Below are 22,704 nucleotides of genomic sequence, written 5' to 3'. Positions count from 1 at the left end.
TACAACCAAAAAAATCAATTAGTTGTCAGAATTATTAATCTGATTATAACAGATAGAACGGAGCATGTGTATAGACAGATGTAAAGAATGGAGAGCCTGGTGGACCACCAATGCCCCCTGCAAACATTCCATTATGACCCCTCCACCCACATCAGTAGTTTCAGTATTGAACTGGGAACCACTCCCATTTTGCAGATGCCAAGGTAGGACGGCGCTGGGTAAACAGGTACCATCTGCTATGACTCATGTGTTTTCTTTCACTTGGAATGGCGGAGTGCCAAAAGCCGGGGTAATCATAGAGAAACCTTCTGACTGTAGATTTGATTTCACCAGTACAGTCAATGTTGGACTGGCCCACTTGGGGACTAGAGGATCCTCTGATAGGTCCATGCTCTAAACCAGTACTGAATCCCAGAGGTCCAACTGAAGACAACCCACTACGCAGGCTCCTATGGTCTACTCCCTAGAGCAGTGGTGGCAAAGCTATGGCACGGGTGCCAGAGGTGGCACTCGCAGCCCTTTCTGTGGGCACCCAGGTCCTCAGCATAGAGTTCATAAGACAGGACACATGGCCTCCTCCTGCAGTCCCAGTCCACACAGAACATTGAGGACTATTTTAAAGCAACACATCCTTGGCTACCTGGGACTGCAGGAGAAGTGAGAAGATGTGGACAGAGCTGCATTATAATTTGATCTCCTGCCACGGGCCCTGCATTCTTCTCGTACAGAGAACCCTGTAGGGAGGCTACATTAATAATCTGAATTTCTCTTTTTTTCTCTTTCTACTGTATTGATGTCCTCAGGACGCCAAAACGGTGAAAACTTTGACAAAGCAGTAAGCAATAAGTTATTGCTTAAATTGCCGTGTTGGCACTTTGAAATAAATAAGTTGGTTTTTGTTGTCGTTTGGGCACTCGCTCTCTAAAAGGTTCGCCCTAGAGGTTCATGAAGTGTTAGAAACAAAAATAAATTAATCTTGTGAGCCTAAGGAAACCTAGTCCGAAACTGACTACAGTATAAGTGCCCACATCTTCCCATATTTTAGTCTACAACGTTAAGTGTATAATTCCCATGACATGGCCCATCCATACATTGGGGCAAATATAAAAATGGTTATGACCGGCGGTGACCTCCGAAACGGGAAATGGCGCCCAAATACCTACAGTATATACACATCACAGAAACACACACATACACAGCATATATATACATCTCATATATGTTATATACATAATAGGGCTCATTTACTAAGGGTCCGAATCGCGCATGTTTGTCGGGGTTTCACAGATTTTTCCGATTTGCACTGAATTGCCCCGAGATTTTGGCACACGCGATCGGATTGTGGCGCATCGGCGCCAGCTTTCACGCGACAGAAATCAGGGGGCGTGGCCGTCGGAAAACCCGATGGATTCTGAAAAAACGCGGAATTTAAAAAAGAATTTGTGTCACAAGAATAGCACTCAAATACACCGAGACGGAGGAGGTGAACTCCGGCGGAGCGGCTATGGAGCCCGGAGCACCTCAAGCTCATTTGCATCATTTTAAAAGCCTTTTTTTTTAACAAAACCAGGGAATAAGAAGCTCAAAGAAGAGCAGATCCTGCCATAGGGGGCATAGACCATTAAGTCAGTGTGCTTGGTTTACAGTCCTTCATCCTGGTGGTAGATGTCCTTTAAGGACAGGATCCACCATATCTGAGCTGTATGTGGTCTACAGATCTGCTTTATTTAAGGCCAATGCCTCCTATTATAGTAGACAGGTGATTATTTGATGGACAGACACATGAAGAACTAGCTGTGATGTCCCCAGGTCAGATATAATTGCGATGGGTGCTGCAGTTTTGACAAGCATAGTCTACAGTGAGTAGCCCTCTGACTTCCAAAGCTATTAAGATCCTCTGTAATCAAACCAGACCTGACACAACATCGCAGCCCCATTAAGTGCCTATGATGCAATCCGCTTCTCCGCCTTATACCAAGGAGAAAGGCCTCGCTCTTATTAACTATTGATGTTAATGCAGCCAAGGAGGAGAAACACACAAGATATTTCAAGGCAGGACATAAATATTTCACAACAAGGTTTTTTTTTTTTAAGGATTTTCAACCTATAACCTATATACGGCTCAAACTGACTTAACAAACAGCACAACTAATATCCTCCGCTTTCTTATTCTATGATGTATCATGACAAAATAAACACAAAAACAATACAGGATTTTTATTAACCCGGGAGATTTATCATCAAGTTTCTGAGGTAAAACTGTACTAGTTGCCAAGGGAAACCAATCAGAGCTCAGCTTTCATTTTATAAACAGCTGTGGGAAAATGGAAGCTGAGCTCTGATTGGTTGTCATGGGCGACTAGAACAGTTCTGCTCCAAGAGACTTATGATAAATTGGAACACTAATATATCAAGGGGATTTTGAGTTTGTTTCCTCATGACCCATTGGGGGCATTTTTATTGCCTTTCAAATGGAAAACTGGCTGTGTTTTTTTTCCCCTCTCTGCGCCTCTTGCACCTGAATTTATGAAGTGTCCGCACTGCAATACTGGTGTTTTCCGCCTCTCTCTATTTTTGGGTTCAAAATTTTGGCACCGCTTGTGAATCCACCAGTTTCTATTTTTCTGACATGTTTTTGGCGCATTTTGTGGCACAAAAAGAGAGGGAGTTCTAAACCTGCCCCTAAACAACTCAACACACGCCCTTTAACCCGATAAAATCAGGTTAAAAGTGGAGTGATGTGGGGTGATTGATTGGCCTGCGGCTCCCTATTATTTAATTCAAGAGCCGGCTCACTAAGAAGAGCTGGAATTCCCATCACTACTGCCTGTAGATAGGACACTGGGGCACATTTACTCACCTGTCCGATGGAGTTCACAGAAAGTGCATTGTCCGTGTATAATGCACTTTGCTGTGATTCACTAAGATTGTGCGCCCGATATCCTGCATGTGTCGTTTCCCTGCTCAGGTCCAACACTTTCTTCTTCCCGGTGCATGCAAGTGCTTCACATTTCAACACAATTTGAAAGTTAAATCCCCCGCTCGGTCCGCATCCGTCGGATCGTCCACCACTGCACCCCCCCCCCACCCAGTGCAGCTGCACCACAATCCGATCGCGTATGACACAATCCCCTTTTAAATATCTGTCACAGTCGCGCAAACCCCAGAAATGTCGGAAAGTCAGACAAAAGTGGGGCCGCGGACCCTTAGTAAATAAGCAAAATTGGGGCGATCCTGCTGCGTTTTCTCCGACGCTGATTCGGGTCTGTCGGCATTCACTAAGGTAGTGCGCCCGATACCACCAGGTGACGCTGCTGCGCCGAGGTCCGCTGGAGTTCACATCTTCTTCCCGGTGTGTGTGAGTGCTGATCTTGCGACACAATTCTTTTTAAAATTCTGCAGTTTTTCCGAATCCGTCGGGTTGTTCGACGGCCACACCCCCCATTTCTGTCATGTGAAAGCCGGCACTGATGTGCCAAAATCTGATCGTGCGTTCCAAAATCCCGGGACAATTAGTGCAAATTGGAAATCGTTGCGAAACCTGACAGAAATACGCGATTCAGCCCCCTAGTAAGTGAGCCCCATCTGCTCAGCTCCTCCTGCTCTATAACATACTGCCTGCAGATAGGATACATTTAAGCTCTTCTTGCTCTATAACATTCTGCTTTAACATTAGGATAGATAAACGCAAGTTTATTTGCTCTTTGGGTGTTTTGAGGATGCCAATCTAGGGGGCCACAGACACTCTGCTGTGCCATTTGGAGCAGATCGGTGTCCTACTTTCCCTCAGTATAGCTTTGCTTTCCTACTGTTACATTATTGGTTTGTCCCAATGTGTAAAACTGTCTGTTGTAAATGAATGTAACAGCTGTAAAGGGTGAGTAGAAAACAATACAAATATTTTTTTGTTATCTATATTCAAATTTATTCAGATAAATTTTCACCAGGTCTTTGTGGATGTGTCATGATATCTCCGCGCCATTTCAGCTCCTATGACTTATGTATGTTCCTTTTCCTCGTAACTAGATTTTCACTCCAGGCCTCTATTTCATCTAAATGACAACGCAAATGGCGTCATGTAAAATAAAGTTTTCTGTACTACAAACTTTTCAATCGGAAACCTTTGTTTTTTCCCTCATATAAAAAGCCATTAAATTGATATATGAATATGGAATAAAGGGAAGAAGAATGGATTTTCGGAAAATGCATGCGAGCGACGGTTTCAGTATAAATGTTCGTTCCTATGCAGACAGACTCTGCCTCAGCTTTTCTTGGCTTCCCGCAGAGCTTATTTCTTCAGAATAATTTGCACAAGCTAAAAGTCCTATCTGTGCTATAGCATATTGCATCGACTGGGCAAGAATTTACCTTCATCTCAGCAGCCTGCCAAACCACTACGGGCACAGCACCCAGCCTAATGTATTCTATCTACTGGGAAAAGTCAGAGAAGACTGGATTACCAGATAACTCTATTCAATTGGCATGCAATATGGCACATTGGAGGATCTTAAAGGGAACGAGGCAGGTTGTTTGGGACTTCTAGGCCACCAGCATGTGGTTATGCAGCTGGGGTATAGGACCTTAAACCTACTTAGCTAAAGCGGTCACTTAATGGGGTGAGCATACTAGAGTCCACTTCATCCATCCTGAGAATTCATATTGCACCCAATAAGCCCAAGGTCTGTACTCAACACTTACCTGTGAACGTTCTGTACAAGAAGCACATGTGCAGTGTGATGAGAGCTACCTATCTGGCTTCTTCAGGTGCAATGCATGCAAGATGCCCACCAGGGCCTAATAGGGTCTATAGGTAGCTATAGCCCAAAATTGAAGTGGTCTTGGTCTGAGGCTTAGCATGCCTCCCCGGTGTCGGTGGCAATTAATAACCAGGAGTGCCCCAGGTGGTCTCCCTTCTTACAGTCATCTTCAACGGGTGTGGAATTAATACCAGGAGAGGGCCAACGTGTTGTGTATTAATTCCACCTGGGGCACTCCTGGCTATTAATGGCCACCGGCATTGGAGAGTCCCATGATGTTTAAGCAGTCAGTTCAGGAACATCAGTTCTTTATTAATGTCCAGGAAACAACAGCAACAGGACAAGTGCACAACCTGGTGGCAAACAGGGCTGAGGTAGGGCTGTCTGTCTGTAGGTCCATGATAACTTCTCAGGTTTGAGACTGTAGCTCCCATAAAGCTGAATATGGGGCTGCATAGTCTGCAGGCTGTCCCTTGGAAAGTGGGTCATTTCTGAGTCAATGGGATGTCATGTGGACAGAGCACGCCCTCTGTATACAGAGACTGGAGGTGACAGAAGGCATCAAAAAGGAAATTTTCTGATAACTCATTTAACATGTTTGGGGCCCTAAATCCCACCTGTATTAAGTCATGCAGATGTTATAGTAGTCAAGAGCGAGATGATTATGTTCCTGCAAATTTTAACCACCAAAATCTATCATTCTTTCATCATTGTTTCATATAAAAAAATACCCTAAAATTATCGTTATTCATAAATGTGCAAAAAAACTACTTTTTGGGTATGGATTTCAGGTTTAAAACTGTAGTATTTTTATTTACATCTCGTTGCTCGTAAATGGGGTTCTTGCAAATTTTCAACATGTATTTTTCATGTCGCAGTAGAAAATAAAAAAATTCCCACAGACTCCACACAGAAAAACAGTAAGGTGTATATTTTATCAAAAGGTTATAAAAAGGAGGAGGAAAAAAAACAAACTAACACATAACTTCAGCATTTGACAACGCATTGGCCTTTTCTGAAGTCTGTTTCTATGGAAACACAAAAAAATAACATTTATTAGTTTTTATCAAGAGTTAAATAGTTAAACACTTTTACACTATACCAGATTTATCAAATTGTGTACTTTTCAGACTATAAGGCGCACATAAAAACCTAAGACTTCCTTAGAAATCCAAAGTGCGCCTTATAGTCCGGTGCGCCTTATATATGAAACAAGCTCCGGGCCATGGCAGACCAGAGCCGCGGCTGCGACCCTGCATGGCCAGGAGTACTAAAGGGGGACTCGGCAGTGACTGGAGGAGGCAAGGCGGAGGAGGGCAGCGGACCCTACTTACATAGGTCCCCACTACGGAGACCCTTGACAGCATATCTCCAGCGGGAACTGCAGACCACGTGGCGCACACAACAGGCACCATAGTGCGAACCAACTTCTGCCGCGTGCACGGACCCCTTCTAACCATCTCCCTGTGTGACCGCTCACCTCTGCTCCGCGGGGTGCTGACAGTTGCCGGGTCACTGCTGTGGAGAGTCGCTTTAACAGAGCTGGTTGCGACCTCTCCGCTTGGCATCCAAACCACGCCCCGGACCCCCTTCTAACCCAAGCAGCTACCAGGAACCTGCGCCTTATAGTCCTATGTGCCTCATATATGCACCTAGACATCGTAGCTGGCCTTTATTCATAATGCGCCTTATAGTCCGGTGCGCCTTATCATTCGAAAAACACGATAATTCTGGATGAAAAATCTGGTGTGGTTTATGACTGTCTTTTCTTACTCTCTTTTAGTTCTTAGTTTTCAATGGGCAGAGGGATTTGGTCAAGTATTTTGGGTTGGGATTCTTTTTGTATTAGCGCTAAGACTATCTAGTCTAACTTTTAGACACTTGTTACAAATCTGCCTCGGTATGTTCCAGCTACTGAAAGTTACCAAGAATGTTTCACTCTGCTGACAGCTAGCAGAGATCTTAAAGGGTATTCCTCCCACAAGACAAAATTCTTAAATATACTCAGGATAGCAAAATAATAATTCTCTGATTCAATGTTATTAACAAAAATCCAGCATTTCACAGATATAATTCCAAACTGTCTTTATCAGTCCTGGTGTTTACACTTTGTCCCTGGATATGACCGTAAACTCCTGAATATGGTTGGGCAGATTCATCTAGCTTCTCTTGTATTGCAGTTGGAGGGGCAAGAGGCAGAAAGCACTACAGACAGAGACATTTCCTGTCTAGCAGCAGCTCTGTAGACGAGATAAGCTCCGGATCGTAGCTAAGGGGGACATAGCAGAGCTGTCTGTGTGTTTTATAGGTGAGGTATCAGAGCTGTGCGTGTCATTGTTCCTTACATCTCATGACAATGATCTGTCTCTCTTTTTTTATGTGCCACATACTAGTTGAATCTTCAGGAGCTAAATAAAAATATTGATAAGCCTGTACCCTGATTATCTAAACACATTGTCAGCACACAGCATGTTACAGCTTAGAGAGTCCCCGCCCACAATTTTACACTGACCATCACTGAGTGATCAAAAACAGCAATAAAACTAAGTAAAATTGGAAAGTAAGAGGTTAAAAATTATCTTATCTTATCTTATTGTGTAAACATCACTAGGGGATTAAAATTTAAGAACGTTTTTTTCATGGGCAAACCCTTTAAAAAAGAAGTCTATCCAGAAAGTGTATTGGAAAGTCATGGAATAGTCTTGAATTTACATAAATCCTTAGCAGTAGCTGTAGTTGGAGCGTAATATTGTTGCAATGTGAGTGTTTTATTTGCAATTTAGTTTACGGCAGGAAAGAGGGGTGGTAAATGAAGGTTCTTACAGGGTAATTTAGTTACTTTGCGTCTTACAGTCTTCTGGGGAGCTCAATTGCCTTGATGTCTAGTCTGCATGTCACATTATATTTATTCAATAACAGGAGTGAAATTACCGCAGCTATGTGACTCTGACGTAGGATCACATTTGTGCTGTGTTCATGAGATGAGAAGATCAGGCTGTCTGCAGATCACAAGTGTGGGGAGATCCGAAGGCCTGACCACTCATCCTGGCCAAGGGCTGCCTGATGCTGTGGGTAAAGAGTCAAGATCATGTTGCCTTTGGCTACCACATGTTGTTTGAGCCAAACTTGGACTGGCCCACAGGTGAATCCACCATGGACTCCAGAGCTTGGTGCGTCCCCACGTCCTGCAAGGGTTGTGCAGAACCTTCACAGTTATTATAAGGCCCCCAGAGTGTCTGTGTTTTTGGCACATGAATCGTGCTATAATTTACACTAGGATGTAAGATTGTGGTGCAAGGGTTAAATGAATTGGCACATGAATGAAGTTGAAATAGAACTCCATCTTTTTGCAGCTATATGGGTATGATATCCGGCAGCACCATTTGTGGACATGTCCCATATTTTGCCGTGTTACAGCAGCCCCTCTCCCCTCTGCATGGCTCCATGCGCCGCTCGGGCAAGTATACGATCGTCTGATTGTACCCTAAACTGTGCGGCTAAAATAGCGCCAATATAGAGTTGGAAAACTAGAAGCACAGGAAAAGTGTTGGATTCCTAAGTGGTGTCCAAATTGTGCGACCAAAAAAAGAAACATTTGCGAGTGTCAGAAAAGCACCAACATTGTGGCGCTAACACTTCATAAATAGCAAAGGGGAAAAATACAGTCAAAAGTCAATACTGAATGCCCCCATTGTATGCAGTTAAGATCTGGCCATTATTGTTCTACACATTATTATTTGTGACAGTTCTACACTCTCAGCCTCACACCTGGACCATTTGAGGGATGTAAGAGGCATCATAATGAAGATTTGGCACCAGATGGCATCGTTTTTCTTACTTACAGAAATTGCATGGAAAAAAAAAACAAAGTGCAATTTGTGATGTAGGAGGTTTTACTGCAATGTTACCCGGCGAATGAAACAACTAAATATACAGAGTCGTTTGGTATTTTTAGAAAGTCATTCAGTTAAATGTCTGCTGACGTACATTCTCCATGATTAACTAGATAGTATGGTCTAGCACCTCTCTGCACATAGACTTCCTCTGCCGATTCCATAAGTAGGTCACGTCCTGACATTTCCATTGTCTACAGCGCTCAAGAGTCCGGGCCGAGGAAGCTTTATCCTGCCGTGCAGAAGTCTGTGGTGACCAATCTGATTTCAAAACCTGTTTTAGGGGTCAGTTCTGAAGACCTAAGATACCTGGTCATATAACGAATAAAACAATGGGGATTTACGAAGCCTCATTTTGTGGTGTAAATAAGGCAGATTTTGCAATGATAAATGTGGCTTCTCTATTGCTAATGGGCCATAGATTTTGATGCTGGTTTTAATAAATGTTCACAATTATTATTGGGTTGTATGGTTGGATTTCTTGGGTTATTCCATTTCCACCCACCTCAATCAACTGTAATCTTGAGAAAACTTCTAGCAACAAATGTGCAATTTTTATGAAAGGGGTTTGCTGCTTATATCAGGGTATAAGACCAGGATAGGGTAACACATGTTATTTATATTCTTTATGATAAAGTGTTCTAGTTTGCCACCAGCAACCGGGTCACTTGACCCCTTGCAGCAGGACTTGGGACTTCCTGTGAATCCCCGTGTCTTGCAGGCGTACGGCAGCTGGATGGGGTCATGCACGGTAAAGAATGTCTTTACCGTGTCCCTCTTACCACTGTGGTTCCTTCTGCCGCAAGCAAGCAGGACACAGGATGTCACAAGAAGTCCTTCTTTTAGTGGCCAGCCGCTTTAGGTTCCAAATACAATGGTGGAGATCATTACATGGAGCCTTCCACAATCATTAGTGAAGAGTTATCACAAAAAGAACAAAAAACTTGTCTCAGTTAAAAAATGTCATAACATTTCATTGTGAATCCTGGCTGTATGTATTTACTACAACAATTTTATGAGCCACTAGTCATTACTGTCAAGACCACACAATTTCTAGCTTAGAACTATGGCAGAAGCCTGTGGCTAGCTACCAGTCTGACAACCCCGCGGACTCTCGTACTGACACCCAGCGTAATGCTGGAACAGTATTTATCAAGGCTGATGGGGCACCTGGAAAATGTCATGTTCAGAGTAGGGCTACCCACTAAACAACAAATTTAAGTGGATAGGCTTAGCTGCAAGGTAGGTTTAAGTAAGCTTCAGTGCAATTTATTGCAAATAGAGACTAGTAGAAGAGAAAACTACATCCCAACCCAGATATCTCGATCCAAACCAAGATAGCTCCATTCCAACCCAGATTGCTTCATCCCAACCCATATTGCTCCTTCCCAACCCAGATAGCTTCATCCCAACCCATATAGCTTTATCCCAACGCAGACAGCTTTAACCCAAACCACATAGCTCCCTCCCAACCCAGATAGCTTCATCCCAACCCAGATAGCTTTATCCCAACCCAGATAACTCCATCCCAACCCAGATAGCTTCATCCCAACCCATAGAGCTCCATCCCAACCCAGATAGCTCAATCCCAACCCAGATAGCTCAATCCCAACCCAGATAGCTTCATCCCAACCCAGATAGCTCCATCCCAACCCAGATAGCTTCATCCCAACCCATATAGCTCCATCCCAACCCATATAGCTCCATCCCAACCCATATTGCTCCTTCCCAACCCAGATAGCTTCATCCCAACCCATATAGCTTTATCCCAACGCAGACAGCTTTAACTCAAACCACATAGCTCCCTCCCAACCCAGATAGCTTCATCCAAACCCAGATAGCTTTATCCCAACCCAGATAGCTCCATCCCAACCCAGATAGCTTCATCCCAACCCATAGAGCTCCATCCCAACCCAGATAGCTCAATCCCAACCCAGATAGCTTCATCCCAACCCAGATAGCTTCATCCCAATCCAGATAGCTCCATCCCAACCCGGATAGCTTCATCCCAACCCATATAGCTCCATCCCAACCCATATAGCTCCATCCCAACCCAGATAGCTCCATCCCATCCTGGATAGCTCCATCCCAACCCAGATAGCTCCATCCCAACCCAGATAGCTTCATCCCAACCCATAGAGCTCCATCCCAGCCCAGATAGCTCAATCCCAACCCAGATAGCTCAATCCCAACCCAGATAGCTTCATCCCAACCCAGATAGCTTCATCCCAATCCAGATAGCTCCATCCCAACCCAGATAGCTTCATCCCAACCCATATAGCTCCATCCCAACCCATATAGCTCCATCCCAACCCAGATAGCTCCATCCCATCCTGGATAGCTCCATCCCAACCCAGAAAGCTCCCTTTCTCCTTGAATTTAGATATGGAGTGGAGGACTTTATATAGTCAATTTTGTTTCATTTCCTCCCTTTATTTATCTCTATAGGACTGTGATGGAGAATTAGTAAGATATTTTTATGTTGTCATCTCATCCCCACATAAGGTTGTTATCATACAGAATCTAACAGAAGTCACTATATTGTAAGCATGGTTACTTACTATTGCCGTGGTTCCAGTAGGATTTGTCCATAAAATGAATAAAAATTGCAGAATATCACACATAAAACCCATCTCCTGCTGATGGCCATATACATGGAAACGTGATAAGTCATCATTTTAGGCTGTGACATTGTCATCTCCTGACTTCACACTGATTCCTCTTTAGTCAAGACATGTTAGTTTAGGCGGCAAAGCTCTCAGTAAATCTCCTTCAAGACAAACAGCAAGATGCTTCCTTCTTTATTCGTACTGCGTGAGGAAAAGGAAACCTGAAATTACTGGATATTTTTATATCCGCACAATATACTGAAGCTGTTTAACCACAGCGTGAGGGCATTAGAGGTTCTTTAGAGGTCCCATCTAGTTCTCTCCTTCTTTTCTATATCTTCAAGAACATTGAGTTCTTCTGTTGTGTGATCCACCTTTATCGTTCTGCCCATCTCCCTCGGTAACATTTGGGATGAGGGCAGGCAGAATGGGCAACTGCATATGGCAGTGATGGCGAACTTTTTACGGACCAAGTGCCTAAACTCTAACCCAAACAATTTGCAAGGCAGAGGAGTTGTTGCGAATAAGCCCCTAATATGTGTGTTCAGATAGTAGAGAGTCTGATCAGCTCCTCTGCAGGACACTATACATGTATAGAGGTAATTGTGCAGTGGTAGATACTGCCTGGATAGGCAAGAATGTTTATCATCCAATGATGTTCCACTATTGTAACTGGAGTGTGATTGGAGAAGGAGATCACCTGACCAGGGATTAAGTAAACCCTTAGTCAGGGGAGGAGTTGAAGTCTTAGCCCCAGCTCTCCACACAGGAGGAGAGTTCCAGAAACTTCTAAAGAGAGGAGATCTCTTAGGCCCAGCTCTCACCACATGAGGAGCTCCTAGGCCTCAGCAACTACACACTGGGTGACACAGGACAACAGGACAAAGCTGCAGCTTCCAGCATTGGACACAGCTACATCCCAGCCTGCTCCTGCATCCAGGCTGGTGACCCAGCTCCTGAGGTTCCTTCTCCAAGATCACTCCAGTAACTTGCACTTGTACAGAATTGTTTGGCCTGTTGCTGTTGGTTCGAATAAAGAACTGTAAGTTACTTTTATGCACAACATTTCCTCCGTCTGGTCCCTGCTACGGCTGTATCACCATCAAGGGTGCCCCATCTATCTGGCAGGGACACCTACTACAGACTCTAAGGGCTGCCCCAGGGAGTACCAGTACAGGGATGTTGCAAATTCACACAGAGAGGAGAACGCAGCACTCACCAATGTTGAATTAGTCTTTGCTTTATTGTGGAGGGCACATCAATAGGAAGGTTGCATGCCATGGTTAGGCAATGGGCCTTTAAAGGTACCTTAATTACAGCTGTTTGTCTGATATTCAACTCAGTATAGAAGAGTCAAATTCTGAATAAAAGAGTCATGTTTTCTCCTGGCTGCAATTGAACCACACCTCCCTCTTTTGATTGACAGCTCTTTGTCTCTTCAGATCTCAGCCTATGCAGACAGGAAGTCCTTTTCCTGTCCACTTCCTGTCCTTAGCAGAATGCTGTCCCTCTCACTGCTTAGTGGAGCCAAGTGGCCATTTGCAGAGCCAACACAGACAAAGGCAGGAAAAGTTTGGGGCAATTTTACTGGTGGGAGGAGGCAGATTTAAGCTGGTATTTCAGCACTGCATCAACAAAGACACAGTGGAGGGGTGAGTAAGGTTTATTGTACCTGCTCTTGATCACAGTTTCCCTTTAAAGGGGTTATCCAGGGGCTTGAAAAAATGAAAATTCCTAGAAAGGCTGATCAAAGATGGCCGGTGTCAGATCATTTGGCAGGCCAAGTTCTGCTGCCAAACTTCATTGTAGTAGGACACATTACTTACCAATTGACTTTGTCACATGATTGCAAGGGGATGGGTCAGGGATGGTACATAAAGCCATGAATTGGGAGGTAGGTGCATTTTAAAACACCATAAAAGCATTCCTGTCCATTGTCCATTCAGCTTCGTTTACTTGCTTGTAGATGAGCTACAATAGCAGACATACTCAGGGATGTGACTACAGTGTTATCTGCAGCCACTATGGGGCCTGCAGTGTCAGGGGGCCCCGTCACCTGATCTGCTACTAAGTATAGTATGAGTATAAGCCGACCCGAGTATAAGCTGAGGCCCATAATTTTACCACCAAAAACTGGGAAAACATATTGACTCGAGTATAAGCCGAGGGTGGGAAATGCCTTGGTCACAGCCTCCCAGTATATAGCCAGCCAGCCAACCCCATGTAGTATAGCCGACCCCCGTAGTATATAGCTAGCCAGCCCCCTGTAGTATATAGCCAGCCAACCCCAAGTAGTATATAGCCTGCCAGCCCCCTGTAGTATATAGCCAGCCAACCCCCAGTAGTATATAGCCAGCCCCCAGTAGTATGTAGCCAGCCAGTCCCCTTAAGTGTATAGCCTACCAGCCCCATTTATTCTACAGCCAGCCAGCCCCCTTTAGTATATAGCCAGCCCGCATAAAAAAATAAACTTACATACTCACCTTCTGATGCTCATCGCAGCTTCCCCATTCAGAAGTCTGCAATGGGGCCCTGCCTCTCCTAGTTACACCCCTAGGCATACTGTATGCCTTGCAAAGTGATGGTGCTTCTTCTGGAAATATGGGAAACCCTTAACCTATACAAAACCTCTTTAATATCTTCTACCTGGAAATACTCTTCAAATCTGCCTCCATGTCTGTAATATTCCCAGGTCCTGTTTTATATTCTCGAAGCCGTTTCCCGCCTGATGTGGCCATTTATTATTGTAATTGTGCATATTAGTCAGTTTGGAGATTGGCATCATTGAATACATTAGGTGACGCTGGAGAGAAAAATAAAGCCATGTGCAGATGGAGCTTTATATTGTTTTCTAGCAGAGAAGCGAGATAAGATGATATATTACATCTGCATTCATGCTGCTCTTTTAATTATTGAAAGACTTAAAGTACAGCGTGCGCCCTGATTTATCGCCCTTCCTGAAAGGGATTTTAAGAGCATTTCTCCATAGTAAATTGGTAATTCAGTGTTTTGCAATCGAAAAGTCAGCCACTATAAAAGGAACATAACGCGGGCCCCGTCCTCGCCGTACCAATAAACCGCCATTGTCAGTGGAAAAAAATGAAGTAGACTACTAAGTTGGCAGTATACATGCCAAAGCTGCTAGGTCACTGAAAAATGGGACTGGGAACGTGGTGCTTGTACTGGTGGCAGGGCTGGCATTAGGGAAGGGGGGGGGGGGAAACTGGGCATTTGCCTAGGGCCCCTATCCTAAAGGGGCCCCCTGCATGTGGACTTATGATGTATTTTAATAGCCCTTTGTTGAAGATGTTTATCATCTATCTTATGTCTATTTATCATCTATCTGTCTTTTCATCTATGTCCAATCATTTGTCTTTTACCTATCTATCTATCTATCTATCTATCTATCTATCCATATATCTAGGGGGATGTGTGTTATTTACCACTGTATTAGGGTGATGTCACATCTCTGGTGGGGGGCACAGAGTTTACCACTGTATTAGGGTTGATGTGACATGTCGGAATAGAGGGAGGTGCAGCGTTACTATTGTGTTGGGGGAGGGGGTCCTGCTTTGATTCTGGATACTATAAGGGTAAAAGTCCTGCAATTAATAATGTTGGGAATTGTGGACGAAATCTTCACCAGAAGAAAGTGGCACTTATTGAAGTTAGTGACCTCCAGGTAATGTCTGGATCCATCTGCACACAGTATAGTTTGGCCGGGGTAGAGGGCATGTTGGGCAAGTGAGAAGTACTGGCATTGTAGCTATAGGAGCCATGACTTACAGTACTACCACACGTGGCTGGAGCTGGTGTATGCGATTCATGATAAAACCAGATAAATTTTATTTGTATGAAACAATAAATTGCTGTTTTGTCATTCTGTTGGAGCTTATGGAATCAGAAGAGCCTCATAAATCACTTAGCGAAGGTGTAAACTGGGCCTTTAAAAAAAACAAGAAGCTTCTTGACGCACCAGGGGCCTGCTGGAGCAACCAAACATGCTGGAGCACCCAAGCCTGCTGGAGCAACCAAACATGTTAGAGCACCCAAGCCTGCTGGAGCAACCAAACATGCTGCTGTAGCACCCAAGCCTGCTGGAGCACCCGAACATGCTGGAGCACCCAAGCCTACTGGAGCATCCAAGCCTACTGGAGCACATGAACATGCTGGAGCACCCAAACATGCTGGAGCACCTGAACACGCTGGAGCACACAAACCTGCTGGGGTACCCAAATATGCTGGAGCACCTGAACATGTTGGAGCACCTGAACATACTGGAGCACCCAAGCCTGTTGGAGCACCCGAATATGCTGGAGGACCCAAGCCGGCTGGAGCACCTGAACATGCTAAAGCACCCAAGCCTGTGTTGGAGCACCCGGGCATGCTGGAGCACCCAAACCTGCTGGAGCACCCAAACCTGCTGGAGCACCCGAACTTGCTGGAGCACCTGAACCTGCTGGAGCACCTGAACATTGCTGGAGCACCAGAACCTGCTGGAGCACCCATTTACTTTTTTGTATAATTTTTAAACCTCTGTTTATCTTTCTTTTAATTTGGGATGTCAAACCCTGTGTGAAGGGGAGGCTTAGAAAGATTAGGATTAGCCAAAAAAAAACAAACCATTTTTTTCCAATATGACAAATTTTAAGTGGATAGGAAAGGTAGGTTTTGAAGTGCCTACACATGGGGTGCTTTGGAAACTGGTAGACCGCCTTTTATCCATTCATAAACAGCAATGGCCAGCGGTGCGGGGAACAATCCTGCATATATTTTACTGATTTAACATGGCAGAGGCAGAATGTGTCCAGATAATAGTCAGAAAGAAATCTAAAAACATAATATTAAGTTGTGTCACACAGCAATAGGAGAAACAGCTGGGGATTGTTCGGAGCCTGCCAGACAGATGAAAACACTTGGTTCATGCCTGTTCCCTTCCCACAGGAGGCTGGAATTGTGTAGCAACTGCAAGCTATTCTTAGCCCGTTAGATATTTCACAGGTAGTTACTATTAATTCAGAATCAGCGGCGCACTGAACAGTTCCGGCCATTAAAGAATTTTTCCTCTTTCCGGTTTAACCCCTTGTAGTGTAGTGATGTGAGCAGATTCATTGGGATTTGGAATAAAGACATCAGCTTTTTATGATCATGGATTTCCATACCCTTAGGCTCAGGGCCGGATTAAGGGTGGTGGGGGCCCCTGGGCGCAAACTGGTGGGGGCCCTTCCAACAATGCTTTTGGAGGTATATAGCCTGCAGCCCCCTGTAGTATATAGCCTGCCAGCCCCCTGTAGTATGTAGCCTTCCAGTCCCCTGTTGAAAATGGCGATCTCGGCGATCTCCCCCAGCAAAGGCAGCTGTGTCTCACTGACACAGCTGACATCCTAGACCCCTATGTGCGTTGCGGGTGGCCACGGGCCAATGCACATTGCACACAGAGACAGTCTGTCCGAAACTGGTGCGGGCCCCTTAAAAAGGGAAAGTGGTGGGGGCCCCGGGGCTCGAGCCCCAGGAGCCCCTCCTTTAATCCGGCCCTGCTTAGGCTAGAAGCACGTGGGCGGGCTGGACCAGAATCATGGCCCGCATGCTTCTTGGATTTCATGGACCAACCATAGTCCTGAGGCTTGGACTCCTAGCACATGTGCTTCTAGCCCTAAAGTGGTTGTTCTGGAAAAGATTATTAATATCTCATTGGTGGGTGGCGGACAACTGGCAGCTGCACCGATCTAAAGTCCATTCACTCCAAGGGTAACAATGCCGACTTCATCCGGCTCCAATGCCTCGTTTATGATGGCCTTAACAACTCATTGGTGTTGGGGCTGGCTCTCGAACCAACCAGGTAGTGATGGCCTATCCTCCAGTAATGGCATCCATTAAAAGGTTTGCACCCGGTTTTATTGCTGTCCCATATGCACGGAATGGGAGATAACAATCTGATGTGTGCTGTACCATTGATCATGACAACAAGGTCCAGTTTTCACTAATTCATGGACTGTCATGTCCAGTATGCCGTTCCATTCTACACTAAGGGAGCACCGGGAATTGTTAGACACAGCATTCGGGTGTCTCCTCCAGATGCTCCAATAGCATAAGACACATGCTTGACCAGCCACTCCATCAATTAGTGGGAACTCTTGCGGAAAGCTGATAACAATTAGTCCTTGTACATCCTCTTTAAGGTAAATGCTGCCCAATTCAGTCAGTTTGGGTGGGATCAGTTGACTATTTAATGTCAGCATAAACCTCTTGTCCAAGTGGACATTGGAAAGATATATTGGATGGAATCTGCCAGTTAGCCTAAGAGTCTTATGGGCAGTGCTGGTGCAACGTAGAGTCAATAGTGTCCTAACGGTTAGCACACCCAACCCAGAATCCCATAGTGTCAAATAAAGACTGTCTAGGCTAAACCTTTAATGAGGAAGAAAGAGTTCTCCTAATGGAGAATTTGCCAATTGAGGCCACCTTGTAACCATGTGGAGACTTATAGCCACTGATGCTCCACTAAGGCAGGCTCCTTAACATCAAGCATGAAGCCTAATGACATGATGACAGATAAAAGTCAGACCAATATATCTCCTCCAGAAGGAACCCCTATACACAGCGCTGTTTTGATGTGGGTGCATCTCTTCAGTACAGTGTAGGGAACTGGTTTACGGAGTGAGAGGCTACTGACTAGGATCAGAAAGTAACAACTATCTGCCAATTATGTCTGCCTTGCCGAAGTGTGGAGACTTACAGCCATTGATGCTGCGCTGGGGGATTTTGGGAAATCGGCAAATACATTTTCCTTACCCATCCTGGAAAATGTATTTGCATATTTCCTAATATGACTTTGCACTGGATAACTTTCAGCCACTTTTGATATATCTGCCCCATTGTGTCTTCACCCACTGGCAATGCCCAGATGACTCTTCTCAAGGATAGTTAATTGATATCTAATGTGGGTCCAGCACCGCCAACCAATCAGCTTTTTTTGCTTCAATATCATATTTCCAAATGATACTTTTACAGTGCAGAATGATGTTGCCGCCCATGAGGATCGGTGCTTGTTTCATCAATAGGTGTCAATTCACACTCTGCACTTGTCCCCAGGGTTTTGTTATGACTAAATGTACCCTAATACCATACAATACAATACAATACGCCAACAAATTCCTATTATGGAACATGAAGTGTTATGCTAATTAGATGCCATTTCTTAATATGCTTACATAATTAGTTTGGATTAAAACTTTTATCCGTCTTGAAGTACTTGGAGTAAGTTTGGAGGCAAGACACAAATTAATTGATGGTCCTCAAGAAAGAAAAGAGGATAAAAAAAAGGAATTTTCTATATGGTGAGAACTGACAGGTCTATTACTATGATAAATATCTTCATTTATAGCCTTAATACATAAGGTAAACTAATGATGCGTTAAGTAATTATCCCCATCATTAATATAAGCGCTATACTAACACATAATAGCTCATTAAGAACTTGTAAGTTGCTTTTTATGTTCTCAATTTAATTATGTGTCTTAAAGAGCGGCTCCGATAAGATAGGAAATTTCTCTTAACTTATTCAGACTTTTGGTCAGTTGCCTTTTCTTAAAGCTTGTAGATGGTAAAGCGATCGAGGTGTCCTGCAGCTGAGACCCGTCAATCATTTTCTGAAATCTATGGATTTAAATGTTGTATTCCACTGCAGTGCCTCCGCAGGGGAATCAGAGCATTACACTGCTAGTCTATACCATGCCATGTGTTCTCCAGAGTGAGGGACTCTCTTTTTTTCTCAATGACTAACAGTATGCTAATTTACCTCTTTACAGTCATGCAAGGTCCTAGGGTGCAGAGTAGCTCCACCCACTTGACAGTAGAACGCCCAAACTAATGATATTGATTCCTAGGGATTGCTGGAATCTAGAGAAAATTTTCCAACTGTGCCTAAATCAGTGAAGCTAAAATTATGGGGACACAAACACTGATAGCGCTACCATAGAGTAGTATATTGGTTATTTAGGATAGTGTATGGAGTATGAGTGAGGAAATACCCTCAACAGCATACTTGTCCTGGAATGATGGGGTCATCCAGGTGGGGTCATCCAGATGGGGCAATGTAGAAAGGAATGGGCAAAAGGTATCAATATAATCAAATCAGGTGAGAAGTTCATAACATTTATTTATAACAAAGCGATAATGCAATTCCTGGTTGTACTTACCTCTTTCTCAGATCCAGGAACCTGTTTGTATATTAGTTTGGCTTTCTCCTAAGCTACTGTAGAACTGTATTCTGGATCATAAAAAGAGGGAAGTACAACCTTGAAACGCATTAACCTTTTGGTTCGAAATAAATGTTATGAACCGAAAAACTGTATGACGTGATTATATTGGAAAAAGGGGCAACTGAAGTGATCAAATCCTCCCCCTGCACTCTCCAGACTTGACTCTTCTAATGCAAAATCTGACTCTTCTCTGCTCATTGTCGCATGACTTTGGTGGATATTTTTTTAAATACGTAAATGGGTGAGATTTCACATAAAAGAGGGAATTCTAGAAAGAACATTTCATTCCCTACCAGAGGGGGCTGGTAGTTTAATGGGGTAAAATCTGGTGGCAGGTTCCCTTTAATTCTGTATATAGCAGCATTATTTCGTCTTACAATGTGCAGTGTATATCGCTGATGTAATTGTTTACATAGATGGGAAAAGAAATGGCAATGTCTTTGCACTCTTCACCTTTCGCAGGAGCGGCTGGGTGGGAGGGCTAGACACCAGATTTCTAATGAATATGCAGATCCTTTCCGCTGACACAGGAATATCTGGCTGAATGAGAAAAATTAGCATGCTCGCAGCTGCCCAGCGGGATAGAGGAGGAAGAAGGTAGCACATTATTATTGCGCTTGATTAAAGCGGATTTAGAGTCCATAGGAGTCAGGCTTTATATTAACTTTAATTATCAGAGCCCCACTACAATCTGGATGGAGACCCTTACATCTCCACTTCACAGGATCTGCCTTGTTTTATGGTCGGAGCAAGCAAGTTTCTTGTTTATTTCATTATACAAGATGAAAGGGACTCTACACCCAGGAATTCATAAAATAATCCCTGTTTTCCATCCGTAAGACCTTCGAAAGGCTATTTATGTAGTAAACTGGCGATAAAAAAGCGCCCATCTGCTTGTAGCCATGGGGTAGGAATTGGGTAACTAGATTGTGCTAATTGTTAATCTTTGTAAAGTTATAGAGGAACGTTTCTACTGCTGCAAACTGCCCCTGTGCAGGCAGTTTTTGAGAAAAGCACTAGACATCACATAGTCTATCTAAAAAAATCTACTGTCAAAATTTGTCATGATAAACCCGAGACTCTTACTCATAGACCCAGGCACCATAAATGCAGTAATGCTTTTATATTTGTTATTCAAGGCCTCCTTCCTTCTAAAATCAACTTTTAAAATTATTCAGATGAGCATTAAGGGCTCTGGGGGTGTTACCATAGCTTTATAGGCTGTTACACTGTGCAGGAGAACATCTTTCCCTCCCCCTCTGCTCTCTCGGTACTTCCCCCTTCTTCTGCCTGCTGTTAGCTCAGAAAAGCAGAGAGTTTCAGCATGCAGTGGGAAAGGGGGGAGAGGATAAGTGCTCCTGCACAGTTTAACAGCCTGGGCATCTACACGAAGGGTGTCTGTTAACCCACCCCTAGAGTACTTCTACCTCATTAGCATAATTGTAAACATTGATTGGAGAAGGAAGGAGGTCACTGAGAGCAAATATAATAAGATTACCATAGGCACAGCACCCAGGTCTATGAGTAAGTTATTGTAATTTTTTTTTAGCTCACTGCTTTTATTTCGTTATCATTAATATTTCTCGATAAATGTATCTTTACTTCTTTGTATAAATGTCCTCCATGATGTTTATGAGTGAGAGTTAGGGATCAAGATCTTCTTGTTTTATCCATGTGCCGTGTATGGGAGACATCTTACCAAGCAGTGTCGGACTGGCCCACCAGAGTACCAGAGGATCCTCCGGTGGGTCTTGGCTCAACCCAAAGAGGTGCATCAGAAAACACCACAATTTGGAGGTGTGCTAGAGTATATTTCCTGGGGCATAATGAAGAGTGGGCCCCCAAATTGATTTTAGTTGGTGGGCAAAGGAAACACAGTCCGACACCGATAGCAAGTAGTACTTAGACTGAAAATTAGAGATTGAGCCTAAAGAGGGGGAAACTGCAAGATACAAGTCATATAATGGCCTGAAATGTTGTATACACTCAGAGCAATTTATCCTAAATATTCAATCAAACATATTGGTGCATTTAAAGGAACTCTCCAATCCAAAGAAATTATTTCAGCCATCTACAGTTATCATATACAGGGGGTCCCCTACTTAAGAACACCTGACTTACATACGACCCCTAGTTACAAACGGACCTCTGGATTTTGGTAATGTACTTTAGTCCTAGGCTACAATAAACAGCTTTAACAGTTATCAATGGTGCCTGTAATTAAGATTTATTGTTATTCCTGGTTCTTAATGCAATCCAACATTTTTAAAATCCAATTGTCACAGAGACCAAAAAAATTTTGACTGGGGTTACAATAATAAAGTATACGGTTCCGACTTACATACAAACTCAACTTAAGAACAAACCTACAGAACCTATCTTGTACGTAACCTGGGAACTGCCTGTATGTTGCTTTTTTGTTGCTTTTTGCCCATTCTGGAGTTTAGCTTTCTGCAGCCTATAGCGTTTGGTTGCCCCCGGGGCAGTAAATATTCTGTATGTAACAGTCTTTTATAGTTCCAGCCATTTTCCAGAAGATTACCTTTAAATGTTCTATAATCAATATTCTTACTTATCTGTGTTGGTGTGAGATTCATGGTTGGCTTTTCTTCTCTCCACAGAGCTGGCTGAAGACATATGGCTATTTGCTCCCATACGATATTAGAATATCAGCTTTACATTCAGGAAAAGCTATGCAGTCCGCGGTTGCAGCGATGCAGCAGTTCTATGGGATTCCGGTGACGGGAGTACTCGACCAAATGACCATCGAGTAAGTAATTGTCAAAGTCCTGATGGGAATAAGTGAGATTATATCTGATAGAACCAGATTGAAAATCTGTTTTGAATACCCAAAATGTCCGATCTATCAAAATATAATATACAATTCCAAATGGTAAACCCCGTAATAGAAAGTTGAAAATGTCATTTTTTCGCCATATGTAATATGTATAAAAAGTGATCAAAAGGTAACACAGGGGCACATTTACTTACTCGGTCCAGACGTGATCCAGCGGTGCGTTCTCCGACGAGGTTTCGGGTCTGCTGGGATTCACTAAGGTCCGTGCACCCGATATCGACCAGGTATCGCTACTGCGCCGAGGTCCGCCAGAGTTCACCTGCTTCTTCCCGGTGCATGTAAGTGCTGATCTTGCGACACAAATTATATTTTAAATTCCACGGTTTT

General features: G+C 43.8%; 1 protein-coding gene across 2 annotated transcripts in view; it reads left to right on the top strand.

Moving 5' to 3' along the window:
- MMP24 (matrix metallopeptidase 24) overlaps positions 1-22,704 on the top strand; it is a 79,717-nt gene that overhangs the window by 35,632 nt on the left and 21,381 nt on the right. For both annotated transcript variants that reach the window (XM_072111831.1, XM_072111832.1), the window contains exon 2: positions 22,142-22,290. In XM_072111831.1, coding sequence (XP_071967932.1) covers positions 22,142-22,290 — 149 coding nt within the window. The remainder of the gene's footprint in view (positions 1-22,141; positions 22,291-22,704) is intronic.

Source organism: Engystomops pustulosus, chromosome 6 (assembly GCF_040894005.1).
Source record: "Engystomops pustulosus chromosome 6, aEngPut4.maternal, whole genome shotgun sequence".
In the NCBI taxonomy this organism is placed as follows: Eukaryota; Metazoa; Chordata; class Amphibia; order Anura; family Leptodactylidae; genus Engystomops; species Engystomops pustulosus.
The sequence above is the reverse complement of the archived record's forward strand: the minus strand, read 5'-3'. Positions and strand labels throughout refer to the sequence as shown.